This window comes from Silurus meridionalis, chromosome 11 (genome assembly GCF_014805685.1).
Source record: "Silurus meridionalis isolate SWU-2019-XX chromosome 11, ASM1480568v1, whole genome shotgun sequence".
NCBI lineage: Eukaryota > Metazoa > Chordata > Actinopteri > Siluriformes > Siluridae > Silurus > Silurus meridionalis.
The window spans coordinates 16,484,772-16,499,909 of NC_060894.1; the positions used below are offsets into that span (position 1 = coordinate 16,484,772).

Genomic DNA, 15,138 nt, shown 5'->3' on the forward strand with positions numbered 1-15,138 from the left:
TTTAAATTTGATGCCTGCAATGTGTCTCTTTTTTCCTTAAAATAGTACATTTTCTCACTTTACACATTCTATTGTGACTAAAATATAGATTTATAAAATTCACAAATCATTGCATTCTTTTTTACATTTCATTTTACACAGCATCCCAACTTTTTTGAATTTGGGTTTATATAATAGGAATGAAAATATACCACTAAACAACAAACACCTTTTTAAAATTTTGTTTATTTCTTTAAATTGAGGACATTTTTTTTTTATTATTGATTTATTTAAAACCAATGATGGAATATTTATGCAAATGAATTAAGTATGGATTCCAATAAAAGAACATACAGTAAATGATAAATCTAAATCATAAAAATTAGAAACCCATTTAGCATTTAGTTCTTAGCTCTATGAAATGTTTAGTTTTTGGTAGCTGTTTTTTTTTTGCTGTTCTTAAATGAAATGAAAGGACTTCTTGTATTATACCAAAAATCTGTAAGCACCTTTTATTCATAGTTTAAAAAAGTTGCAATTCTTGAAATTCTCATGCAAGCAATTAACGCAAAACAGCTTCCTGCAACTTAAAGCAATTGTATAGCAATGCAGATGCCTTGTACCGACACAGTGTGAAGAAAAGCATGCTTGCATTAAACATGCTTTCTTACCTTATTCAAAGTCTAAATAATACAGTGCTCTGACTGTTTTAATAGTTAACGCTTCATTCGTAGCTCCACCCGGGTTCATTATAACACAGTGGTGTCTGGACGCAGGCATAACATCGTATCCCACATGCACTATCCTCTGAATGTGTGTGTGAGGGCTGCAGAGTTGGCTGTGATTAGCAGTTTGTGGTAGCGCTGTAGGAGAGCCGCTAGGCCCTCAGGCGAGTGTGTGAAGGCCTGGGCAGGCCTGAGGCAGGATCTCTCAGCTTCTCTAGAGAAAGAGGGCTGCCTTTCATGTGAGCAGCCTGCCTGAGGCAGCCCTGAAGCATAAACTCGGCCTAGACACACACACACACACACACACACACACACACACACACACACACACACACACACATGGACAACATGCACATACACACACACACACACACACACACACACGCATGGACAACATGCACATACATGCACACACACACACACACACACACACACACACACACACACACACACACACACACACACTGCTCTTTGGTTCCTGTCTCTACCGAAACTCACAGTCATGCAGACATATACACTTGCACATGTGTAGTCTTCTACTCTCTCCTGTCTATCATCCGTTTAGATGACATCAATGTCATAAATGCTTTGAATGTCTTTGGCCAAAACAACAGCAACAAAACAACATTCATTTTCTACTTATTTTGATCCTACAGTTGTCGTGCCAAATATTAACACTCGCGTTAAAGGCCAGCCAGTTCCCCTCAAGCTATCTAGAGCAGTTTTTTTTTTTTTTTACATCTAAAGCAAAGCATGTGCAACAAATAAATATTAACATTTATGACATTTGGCAGATGCCCTTATTTAGAGCGACTGACAATTATCTAATTTATACAACTTGAGTAGTTGAGGGTAGTGCTGGAAATTAAACGACTTTCCGTTTAGAAGTCCAACACTTTAATCAAGAGCTAAAATAGAGCACAAAGTTCTCTTTTGCCATGTCTATATAAGTGTACGTCTCTGTCTATAGCTATGGCCATAATTTGTTGGTAGTGACTGCAAGGTCAATGTAAATACAGGCAGGAGAGTTTAAATTTCTCTCCCGGGTTGCTAAGGTTGTTCTGCATGGCAGTGTGAGGCGCTCGAATATCCACAAGAGCTTTAGATTAGAACCACTGTTTTGCTGATTTCAGAGAAACCAGTTTAGGATAACCCCATAGCCAACCCCCCTTAGAGCTGTACTACTGATCAGAGCTCTAAGTGGAGGGAATATACTGTATTCCACAGTTGACCTGGGAACTAGACTGACCTTCTCCATGATCTATAATGAATAGGTCTGTTTCAGAATCTATGTTACTTAATAAAAATCGTCCACTACCAGGAATAAATAATCATCTTCATGGTTAAAATTGTTTGTGATGCATCAAGAAGTAGTACATTACACAACTGGTTTGATACTGAGCTCTGGTTATTTAATGTATGGATTTTCAGGGGGACTTCCAGAACCCTCTATCAGTGCAATTTGGTTTTCTCTCCAAGCCCCCCCTCAAAACCCCGAACCCCTCTGCAAATGAAACTGAATTGATTTGAATTAAGGTCAAGAGCTAGCCACAGCAACCATGGTACCATATGTGGGTTCCCATGTGATTGTTTTGAATGCATAAGGAAATTATATTGTAATTCTAGTCATTAAACTTAAGTTTTGCAGTATTTAAGGAATAAAAGGAGAGAAATACTGAAATGAAATGAATGAAAGGAAGAAATACTGTACGTAAAGCCATGTGAACCCAGACTTTTAGATTACTTTCAGAAGGATGCATGTGAAAAAAGGCAGATTGGTGCAAGGTTCAAACCTGTCTATATATTTGCTAAGACTTTGATTGTTACCCTAATATGTCAGGAATCTGGTGGCAGTGTAATTTATCTTGTCAGGTTGTTTACACTTTAGTGTAAACCCTTGAATTTTTCATAGGTCTAATTGCCAGCTTTGTGAGTTTATGGCGCTGTTTACTGTTTGTGGGTGTGTAGTGGTGTTTCGACTCTTCTCCGGATAAAATCGCTTAATTATTAACAGTGGAATAGAAGTGTGATTCAGTAATTATCTTAACGAGTTTCCACGATCTTAATAAAACGTTGTGTTCAGATTTAAGACTTTGTCTCTGATTCGGGAAACAAAAGTGAAATATATAATAACAGCTCAGGCTAAGATTTGCTGAAATGAAGCCAAAAAAAAAATAAATGAAGAAGAAGAATAGCATTGCAGTTTATTCAGAATACTGCAGATATGCTGTAATATTCTGCTGGGTGTTATTTACAGTCCATCATCTTAATTTCTTTCTGTGCTGTTTTGCGCTCTGTGTTTTGGCAGCATGTTATGGATGTGTATATATAGCCACCTGCAGATGGCTCAGTGTTATTCTCTGCATGAAGTTTATATTCACTAATATTCACCACCGCTGGTACTGTCTCTCTCTCTCTCTCTCTCTCTCTCTCTCTCTCTCTCTCTGTCCTATTCTATTTCGGTACAGAGTGTATATGCATTGAGAGATGATTCTGGGTCTTAGGGCCGTGCTGGTTCTCATCAAACCCCAGTGAATGTAAGGATTCATGAGGGAGAAACCAAGTAGGGGACAGAGTAATAGAATAAGTAGAACAAGTAGGGGAGAGAGTGTGTGCATGTGAGAGAGAGAGAGAGAGAGAGAGAGAGAGAGAGACCTTTGTAAAGCAAAGTCTAGAGTCCCAGCACTGGCAGGCATAGCAGCGTAGTGCTTTTAATTTGATAGCACAAGGGGAAGCGATGAAGCAGAAGCTCCCAGCTGTGGTAATGCACCATAAAGTCTGTTTACATTCACTGCTGGGAAGCTCCTGCCGCCATTCATCGAACCCAGCATCGAACGGTTTGTAGAACTGCAATGGTTTGCAGTTTGAGATGTGTGCATCATCGAAATGCCCAAATCACCCATTCCAGGTGGTTATGCCCAGGTTATAACGACCTCCGGACTTCACAATAGTGTCAGTCCGGCCTGATATACACTATATGGACAAAAGTATTGGGACACCTGAATTTCTCAACAAGTTGTGGTTCTTTACCAAACTGTTATTGCAAAGCTGAAGGCACACAACTGCATAGGGTGTGTTTGGATGCAGTAGCATTTTCCTTTACTTTAGCTAGGAGACCCAAACCTGTTCCAGCATGACAACGCACCTATGCACAAAGAAAACTCCATGAAGATATGCTATGCATTGGTTAAAGTGGAAGATCTTCTGTTATAGAGCTCTGACCTCAACCCTATTGACACTTTTGGGATGTTCAATAGAGTGACTTTACTAACACCCTTATGGCTGACGAACACAAATGTCTACAAGCACACTAAAATCTAGTGGAACATCTTCCCAGAAGAGTGGAGGAAATAATAAGAGCAAATTGGGAATAAATGTGGAATGCAATGTTTAAAAAGCAAATACCATACTTATGACCAGGTGTCTGCAAACCTTTAGCAATATAGTGTATCATTGTAACTTTTTTTTAAAAGATTTAAATCATACATTAAGCTCAGGTGATTATATTAAAACTAATATTGCGGTCATATGGAATAACGAGCGAGAAGACAAAACATGTCAAATGAATAGAGTTTTTTTAAACAGCTTTAACATAAGACAGTGTGGTATGTAACTGTTCTATTAATATGTTAAGTTGGTAAATAGCGTTTGGTTTGGTGCTCTAGGCGTAGGATTAAATGCTCTGCGATATGTGCAGCCTTTATAATTAACATTTTGCAGAGACCAGGAGAGATGCTCTAAGCGAGGCTGGTTGTCTTCTCCATGTGGGTGGCAACACTTTTTTTGTGAATATGCGCTAGTTAAATTTTTCTTGTTCCAGGTTTATTTTGGGATTAGCCATATGTGATAAAAGCCTTGATTCAACCTTAACGCAGATCTTTATTACAAAGCCATGTTTGAAAGAGAAATGACATTGTTGATTTTTTTCGCACTGTATCTTCGATTTTCACACCTCTCCTTTTGCACATAATGACAAAAGTGTTGCACACTTTCCTTCGGTGGCACAGCCAGACATTAATATCAGAGCGAGTTGAGAAAATACACTAAATACAATCAATGTGTGATCCGTATAATTATATGGATAAGTGTGACATGCTTATGCATTTTGTGTGCCAGACAGTAGTAGGAGCTGCGATGGCATGCATTTGTTATTTTAATCTTGAAGGCACGACCAATTATAATCAAACAATTTCTTCGCGTTAATAATGTCCCCATAAAGCACATGTAATCCAGGAAAATGCTAATAAAAGGGGCCAAATTAGATTTTATCATATAGAACTAGATCAACTCTTGACTTTCCTCCTGCTGCAGTATTTCATCAGCTGTCATTTTTATAATCATCTGCTCAAAGTAGAGCCAACAGAAAAGAGAAGAATACATGCTCCTGAGTGAATCATTCTCGTTATCCTCATTGTAACCAATACAACTGTGTTCCAACAAGCTAAGGGATGCATTCGTTTGACATTTTGGGAGGTTCAATATGTAATCGTAATGATTATTTCTTGACCTTTTCTGAACATCATTACAGCCCAATTACAGATCAGGACAATGCTGACATGTATATAATCAGCTTCCCTGATGTGTATTATGTTAACAGTTTGCTAATAAGCATTTGGAATTGTCATAAAATATTAGAGGGAGTTTAAACCTGAGAGCTTCGCCTCCTGCTTTCATTGCAGAATATGATATAAGAACCCAGCAAGAACCTATTCAATTTGCATCAAGAAGAATTATTTTTACGCTGCCAGCTAAGTTACTTCATCAGCCTTCACAAAGTAAAAGGGAAATAAAGTATAATAAAGGCCCAGGTGTACAGTGGGGACTCCTCCATCACCCCCATCCCCACCACTCTTCTATCACCTCAAACCTACTCCTTTATTCTTGTGTTAAAACGTTTCTCTCCGGACCATCTATATACATCTCACTCTCTCTTTTTCTCTCTTTCTCTCTCTCTCTCTCTCTCTCTCTCTCTCTCTCTCTCTCTCTCTCTCTCTCGCTCGTGCACTCCCTCTTACACGCTTGCTATATTTAATTCTTTATGTGTGTAAAGCAGCAATGAGACTTGACCAGGTATCACTATGGGCCATTACCCCCACCCCCAGAAAGCAAGTGAGAGGTAGAGAGGAAAGATAGAGAGTAAAGGAAAACAGAAGCCGAAAAGAAAACATGGCAGAAAGAAAAGTGTAGAACTCATTGAAATATAGCAGCAGGGGTCCTCATAAAGCGTGAGGTGAACACTGTATGTGTGCCTCTAGTGCAAGCCTAGCTCCAGACATGTAGCCTGGGGGATGGAGTTTGCCTATGAAAATGTGTGTGTGTTTGTGCGTGAGTGAGGCGCAGTCTCAGCGTGGGAGCATCTCAGACCTGGTTTAATAAAGGCAGCAGCCAGTGGCTCGCCCTGATTAGGATGGCAAACACACCGGGTGTGCACACCCCCATTGCCCCACAGTCTGTGGGTGGCCCACCGTAGTAGCCAAACAAACATTTGCGAAAACACCAGCTTCATTTTCAAGTTAAATTGTCTTCATGGTTTTCTTGTTCTTCTAAAGTTTTTTTTTATTTCACTCAATTCCAAAAAAAGATCATGTCTTAAAAACATAAAAAACGAGCCTGCTAACATTATGTATAGTGGTTATATTTACAATACATACACTGTACATCAGGACATATTTGTTAAATAACGACATCCAACCCCAGTTTTTAGGTTTGGACTGTGTGACGTCTTGTCTCCTTTTCTGTGTCCGAGTTTGAGTGATTCTGCTGACTCCTGCCACTGTAAATGGCACTTTTTATAGATATGGTAATGGTTCCCAAGGGGCAAGTACATCTCCAGCCCCCTGCACTGCAGATGTGGCCCGTTTGGTGCTTTTTACCAGGAGCTTGAACACCTCATACACCGTTGCTCAACTTGAACTGCGGGGTTCTGGTTAGAGTATCTGCTTTTATTTGAATGTCTCTGTAATATGAAAGAATTGGACTATGAAATATGTTTCGGTAAGATTGGAAGCAAAGTTGGAAAGCTCAGTAACTCCATAGATGAGAATGTTTTGAGAATTGAGAATGGATTGTTTCACGGATTAAACCCTTTTATTTGAAAAATGTGTTCAAAAAAAAAAAGAAAGGTTGCCTTAATCTTACCCTGAAGTCATTTTAACATTAAGACAATGTATATTTAATATTGAGTCAAATATTTAGGAAATTCTTTTAATTTGTTGTTACACTGGAGTTCACTTAGAATTCTAGTTGCACTTATTAGGTTGTTATATTATTTAATGAGAATGCTTTTTTTTTTTTTTTATAAATGTTCTGAAAATGTGTTAAATAAATAGCATTAAATGGTTTTACTTTGTTGTTACATTTTTAACACTGGAGATCTACTTAGCACTCAGAACTGTAGTTGCAGTTATTAAGATTTTATCCCATTTAATGAGAATGCTATTTTTATGTGTTCTGATTATTCCCGGCACTATTTAGGGCTCCCCATCTCCGATACCGTGATCCTTATTAATTCCTGAAAGTACAGGAAAAAATTTAGAGAAAGGTGAGAGAATAAACAAATTGAGAAAAAAAGCCATTCAACCCTTTATACCTGATTCTTCTCAAAATGTCAGCTCTTAATTATACCATAATAAACAATAATAAAAAAAGCATGTTCTTAAAAAAAACAAATAAAACAAACAAAAAAAAAAATTTCATGTAAGAACTGGTTGTGCTATAAAAGAAGAAAGGCTCTCCAGGGGTTAAATTGAGTTGGCTGTAGGCTGTGCCAGGGTTATGATCCAGAGCTGAGAGGGGATGAAGGGGGAGAGATAAACGCAGCCATGGCCTCCAGGGTGCACTGTGGCTGGGAAGAGGCGGGAGGAAGAGTGGATGGTGCGGTCGAGGAGAGCCATACAAGCCCAGGGGGAGCGCAGAATGTCTGTGTGCTCTGCGCGAGCCTGTTTAGTATTCACCTCACGCCGGCTGGAGGGAGCCGCATTAAATTGGGATCAGGCAGATTAGAGTCTAATATAGCGGGCTATTAAAGGCTGCAAATGAGAGCGGTGGGTTACAGCCGGAGCAGGATCTCCTCACCCAGCTGCAATACCTCTGTAGACCAAGACTCATTGCACAAACACAACGTAGCTATGCACAAACATATATACACTTTTAAGCATGCACACACAGGCTTGGAAAGTGTTGTGTAAGACTGGTTCTGCTAAAAGTTTGTAACATGTAAAAATAAAACAAGATCTGAATCTCTTCCAATTGACAAACTTAGGCTTAAGATGTTGACAAGATCAAATTTTAATGAAACGATTCACAAAATGAGAATCAAAAAAATGATGGATCTTAACAAAACATACAACTCATGCATTGTTCACATTCTAGTGAGCTTTAACTGGACTAGTGTATGATACTACAAGTACTTAATATATTTTTGGAGTAAAATGATAGGAAATACCAATAATGTTGGACTAAAGTGAACTGAAATGCCAAGCAGGTTCGAGCTATTAAGCAAGCAAGTGTGTGTGAGGGGAAAGAGTTAAGAACTGGTTAATTAAATAATCATTTGGAGAAACAAGCTGCTAATTAGAAATGCACTTGCAGTAAATTTCATTACAATGGCACATTTGAGCAGGAAGACTAAAAAACCTAAAGCAGCAAGTCATTTGGTTTTGAAACGATAACATTTGAAACCTGACTGAATGCATAAAGCATGTTACTATTTTCATAAATTGTCAGGCTATCATCTCATTAACTGATTTCATGACACATTTCCTAGTGCACCTTCAAATAACTTAGAAATATAAAATGTTCTAACATTAATTCTAGGAGTCTAAAAAAAGAAAATGAATATAAAAAATATAGCCGTTATGACACATTGACATTTTACACTAGTGCCATTATTTGCATTGCGGCTTTTCAAACATTTAGGGGACGAGGATGAGACCGAGCCCCTCTAAAAATAGGGATCAGGAACGATCAATGCAAAACAGGTTACGTCGACAACAGTGCTGTAAACAGACCTGCACTTACAGTGATGTAATAGTGTTGCAATTTTGTTTAGAAAAACATAACCTCATAATTATCATTCGAAACTGGCTATTACAATTATATACAAAGCAAAGTATTCCATTAAATATGGACGATAATTTATCGTTAAATAATGCTTTTCTTTTTTTTTTAATTAATGACCATTTCTTTACTTTGTACAGTGAAATCTGGACAATAAAATATATACAGCTAATGTTACTCCCTCATTGTTTTTGTACATGTTCTATTTGCGTTTTCTCTCCCTTGTTTGGTTTCCTTCCACTCACTGAACAGGTCAATAGGTGGATTGGCTATGCTAAATTTACCCAAGGTGTGAGTGAGTGTGTGAACGTGCATGTATATAGCATGCAATCTAGGGTGCCATACGCTAACTGAAGTAAACTACAGCAAAAAAATTAAGGTAAGAAAAAAATAAGTAAGTATATGCTATAATCTGTTATGGGATCAAATATTATCACATCGATCATGACAGTTACTGATAATGGAGACATAACACTGATTTATTACTGGACATCAAGTATTGTTATGGAAATGTTATGAAAAACTATGAGCTCACGTGACACCATTCATGACAACTTTGTTAGCATTGTTTGGCAGAAAATATTACCACTCAATATTGTTTCTTTATACAATATAAGTTTAATAAACCTAAACTTCTATTAAATACATTATATAGCCAAGCATAAAGTGCGGTCTAAAATATGAGACCATGGTAAAGATTAATCCGTATTTGAAACTAGTTATAAAGCAGTGGAAAGTGGTTGCTCAGTGGATAAGGTGTTGGACTTCCATGCAGAAGGTCATAAGCTCAAATCCCAGCACCACCATGTTATCATTGTTGGACCCTTGAGCAAGAACCATAACTTTCATTAGTTCAGTTGTATAAATTAGATAAAATAAAAGATCAAATAAAATGTTTAACTTCTTTGTCAGACTTTTATCAGATAATTAACTTATTTTTCCCTTGAATATAAACTAAGCTGTTTAAACTCTAGTGACATATAGAAAGCTATTACTGAAAAATGAGTGCTTGAACATGTCCAATACGCTCCCATGCGAATCAACATGGCCTATGATCACTTCACCTATGACTTTTTTTCTTGGGTAATGCAGGATCCTTCATCAATTTCAGTACTTTAGTAAAACTATTTTGATACTTGCCAATTTTATCTAAAGTAATTAGTCTATCTGGGACTTGTGCCAAGTAAAAGCCTAGAGCTATAAAGGCAACTGTTACCAAAATGCACATACCAGTAAAATACACTAGCTGATTGTAGGTCATTGATCATGTTGGGCTGGTAAAATGAGTGAATACTGTATGTGAATTATATGTGCATGTCCATCATCAATTCCGAAACAAAATGTTAGAGCAGCATGATGTGATGTGACATTACATTTCATCAATGTTTAATACACTAATGAATTAATTAATATCGCATGAATTTTTAACCTGACAATACATACACAAAGACATGTATATGTACTGCACTACTGAAGGAGGTTCTAGCCATTAAATCATTTAGAGTGCCTGTAAAAGGTTTAGAAGAAAGTTCTGTGAAGAGATGAATTTAAATTTGATGTTTTTGTCTGTAAGAGAAGAATTTATGTAAGATGGAGAGATGTTGACTCACACCACTAGTCAAACATGGTTTGGGGTTGTTTTGGAGCAGGGACGGTTGTAGACTTATTTTTGGGAGAAAGGAATACTGAACCAACATGGCTACCATTCCATAACTATAATTGCCATTATATATTTTTGGACTGCGTCTAATTGTAACCGATTTCACAATACAACAAGACAATTTAGAGATCAAACAGACAGCTGGAGTCTTATCTAACGTAGAATAGTCTGCCCAGTCCCTGCACCTGAATCCTATTGAACTACTCAGGGATGAACTGGATCACAAGGAATGAAATATCCAAGCTCTGGCAAGTTTTACAAGAGGCATGGCAAACTGCCAAATGCCAAAAGTGTGTAAAGCTGTAATTCATGCTAATTTTCAATGTAAAAAAAAAAAGTTTGGATATTTGTTTGATAAGAGTACATCTTCATACAGTTACCTAGTTTGTTGCATAGACATAAAAGGAACATGCATGTTTCTTTCCAAAATTCTAAGACTTAGTGTTTCCAAACATATGACAGGATATGCCAGCAACCACAACCACAACTACAACGCGCTTGTCAGTGCTTGTATATCTTGTTCCTGGCAAATATGCATAGTTGACACTTGCTAACATTTTAAATTGACATTTAAACTTGCCTGGTACAAGCAATGTTTTGACTCTGACCTGCCCTCTTGTGGCTATATCAAATCGTGTGTACGTGTACAAAAGATCAGCCTTAGATTTTTGTTGTTTTTTAAAATCAACTCTTTGAAAAGTTACAGTTAGGCAGAATTTTTATTAACATATAATGCCATACCCTATTCTCTATCTTTTTGTTCCCCACAGACACCCATTATTCCCATTGCTGGCTTTGCTGTTTGAGAAGTGTGAGCAGGCTACACAGGGCTCAGAGTGCATCACCTCAGCCAGCTTCGATGTCGACATTGAGAACTTTGTGCACCAGCAGGAGCAGGAACGCAAACCTTTCTTCAGCGAGGATCCTGAACTCGACAACCTGGTATCTATCTCAGTCCATACTTATCATCGGGCTTTCAGTTTCTATATACAACTGGAAACCACTGTGTATCTTCATCACAAGCTGTACAATCTGCTTCTTGTCATGCTTACAAGATTTTTATTGCAGCTTCAGCACCTCCTGCTGGACGAGGCAATCAGGGTTATGACAGAAGTTTAAGCAATTTTAATTCAATATTCTTTTAAAGCCCTAAATCTTATTTTGTCTCTCCACCACCTCCTCTCTCCCATGCCTGACAGCTAGCAGTAATTAGAAATTAGGCAAATGAGAAAGTGGAGGAAAGGTCAATGTTCGTCATTACCAGGGCTCTCGGCCGACTAGTGAAGCTCAGTCAATTAACTCTGCATCTGTGTGCTTTACGACGGGCCGGTGGCACTGGGCCCTGTCCTCACCACGCTTACACTGGGCAGAAGATGGCACGGAGCCCTGATAGAACGAGCTGCAGTAATTGACAGATTTATCTCGTCCTGGGCAAAGCGCTTTTTAGCCCATTTGGTTGTCCTTGAGTGCTGACTTTGAAGCCACACGATCTGTGGGAACAGGAAATTAGGCATGCACAATTTTTTTTTCCCCCCACATCCAAGTGGAAGAAAAGGAATGAGAAACAACTGTTAATCGAAACAGTTTTCTTTTCCCACAGAAGACTGCACATACTAGAGCAAAGTAGCCAAAGCCTTCTCGTGATTTCATTGTGTAATCAGATTTTCACGTGCCTTAGGCTCATTTGTTTGAACGCAATCATGAAACTATATTTCTTTTGCCTGAAAAGAGAGCATTTAATGTTGGAATAACAGAGTGGCATCCACACTTGCAGCCATCAAACTTTTACATAAATTTGCAATTTTTTACTTTCCTGCATAGTGCTAAGTACCTTAACATTGAATTATTATTAGACTTAATCTTGTTGTTACTCGAATCGAAATGAATTGCTTTTCAGATGGTAAAGGCGATCCAGGTGTTACGGATCCACCTGCTGGAGTTGGAGAAGGTGAACGAGCTCTGTAAAGACTTCTGCAACCGTTACATCACTTGCCTCAAGACTAAGATGCACAGCGACAATCTGCTACGCAATGACCTGGGTGGTCCATATTCACCGTCACACACCAGCCTACAGCAGGTAACACACACACACAAACATGAGGTTTTACAAAACACAGAACGGTGCGTTCATTTCGTGTGTAGTGGATTCATTAACAACGATTTCCCTTAACACTGTCGCCTCAACCTTCTATCAGTTCACACTCCCTCTCTCTGTGCTTTGTCTGCCTTTTGTTCTTTTGTAGGATATGATGCAGACTTCCTCTTCCTCACTCTCATCTGTGTCGAGCTCAGTGAACTCTTCAGGCATCGCAGCCTGTTCTTTGCCTCAGAGCAATGTCAATATGACCAGCATCAACTCACAGGTGGTGTCAGGTGAGAGGGCACATGGAAAGACTGTCCATCTGTAAACAAGAGAATGACAGACATGGCTAGTAAAGGAGAATCACACACACACACACACACACACACACACACACACACACACACACACACACACACACACATATGCAAATATTCCATTGTAACTAAAGGAATCTGACTAATTAAGAGTCTTTCTCAGAGAGGAGTACACAATAATCCATGTAACATGCCCAATATGAATTCCAACTCAGGCATAAAGCTAGTTAGACATGTCTGCTGAATTCCATAAAGGACTCTTTTTAAACTTATATGATAGGTTTGCTGAGGGGATGATGATGATGATGATGAATAAACTGTCCCCTAAATCACCATGTTTCTTCCTCCTGTGAAACACATTCCAGCCAAAGAAATATTTTTCTGGTGTCTTTTTATAGTTTTGTTCAGTGTCATTTATTTGTATAGCACAATTTATGTGTGTTTATTTATCACTGTTGTATACACGTTTAACAATGGACATTGACACAAATCAACTTAACATAAATAAACAGATTAGGAATATACATTTTTTGTACAGTATTAAAAAAATTATATCTTCTGAATTACCTTAATTTTATTCATAATAAGCAAGGAGACAACAGTGGCAAAGAATAAGAAGTGTGTGTGTGTGTGTGTGTGTGTGTGTGTGTGTGTGTGTGTGTATGCTTTCTGCAGGTGGGGCCCTGTATCAGCCGGTTGCCATGGTGACTTCTCAAGGGCAGGTGTTAACCCAGACTCTACAGCAGGGGACCATCCAGCTCCAGAACACACAGGTGAGAGGAGCACACATACACACACAAACACACATACACACACACATACACAGTTTACACATATGCACACACACTCACACACAGACACACACATGTATATACACGTCTTACACAGTCACTTCCATTGAGATGTCTACAGATGTGAAAAATCAGAACTAGGTTGCACCAAAATTCCATGTTTCCAGACCGTAGTCTAATTCAGATGCTACTTCCACACACAGTTGTTTTCCCGAGAAGCGCTTATGTAAATGACAGTCTTGGGGTATTCGTGACCAGGTGAATTAATGTGTCATGCTTCTTGACATGATCTTGTTATAGTTTGTGGCCACTGCTACTTGATACAGTTAGTTACATGATAATGAAGCTACTTTGTCATTTGGAAGGTAGAGGCGCAAGTGAAAAAAACAGAGGTAATATTAATGCAATTTCGATATTCAGGCTAATCTCATTCAGTAAATAAACAAAGTTAACTAGGTAAAAGCAAAACTAGAAAGATACTCAAAATGCAGTGGCTCGCTATAGTATGGAATGTAAACATAGAGCATACCCTTTGCAGTGAGAGTGTTTTATTAAATGCAATGAGAGTGTAATTAAGCCCATGAGTAGGTGATCTGTAATGAGGGGAACGTGAATGCAGGTCTTGACTGGCTGTTGTAGTTCTCAGCCGCCACTGACATGACATAATACATGCCATTAACAAGTCTGTTCTTTTCTATTTATTAGAACAGCTATGAGCAATGCTATTTTGTCTTGTATCTACTTACACAAACATATTTTGTCTGTACTGAAGACACCTAGCTTGCTTTGTTTTAAGCCCCTAGCTTGACATCCTTGTTTCCTACAGTAGCTTTCATGAATGTTGCCACTTGAACAAGTATCAAGACAAATGCTAGTTTGCAGTGGCAAGCCATCAGGGCCAGCAAATTCTTCTCAGACTTGCGATTTTCAAAATAGTTTTGTCCATGAATATGTATTTAGTTACTTACAATGAACTGTTCTCTTCATTTCATAGTGTTTCTTGGGCAGTTACATGTTGCACTTTATGTGGTGAGGACACATTTTCTGTGATTGTTGTTTGATGTAGCACCAGGGTTCAGGAGAAACGTTGTTTCATTTCACGGTGTACTGCATCATCTATATATGGTTAAAATGACAATAAAAGCTTCTTGACTTGACTTGAAAGAAATCTGCCTTAAGCAATTAGATTTTAGATTTCGAGTTGACAGCACTGTCTAGCTATCTAGCTATCTGGTCTGGGCTGGGTCTGGGCTACCGAATAATGTTGACATTTTCACGTCCAACACTTAACATACAGGTAATTCCCGAGTTACGATGGAGATAGGTTACAGTGACACCATTGTAACTTAAAAGGTAAAATGGCATGCGAAAATATAAATATATATAAAAAAACATTTGTATCACTATCCTCATCGTTTTAACGAAAAATCCAACCATCGTCACTTGGGAACTCCCTGTATTTTTAAGAAACTGGGTGTTCCAATAGTGTTTGCTTGTATTTTCAAAAAGAAAAACGTGATTTCGTATT

General features: G+C 38.3%; 1 protein-coding gene across 1 annotated transcript in view; it reads left to right on the forward strand.

Moving 5' to 3' along the window:
- The window catches only part of LOC124393876 (homeobox protein PKNOX2-like), a 79,607-nt gene that overhangs the window by 52,403 nt on the left and 12,066 nt on the right, over positions 1-15,138 (forward strand). Inside the window, exons 4-7 of the mRNA XM_046861920.1 lie at positions 11,193-11,364; positions 12,320-12,499; positions 12,666-12,795; positions 13,495-13,592. Of these exons, the coding sequence (XP_046717876.1) occupies positions 11,193-11,364; positions 12,320-12,499; positions 12,666-12,795; positions 13,495-13,592 (580 nt within the window). The remainder of the gene's footprint in view (positions 1-11,192; positions 11,365-12,319; positions 12,500-12,665; positions 12,796-13,494; positions 13,593-15,138) is intronic.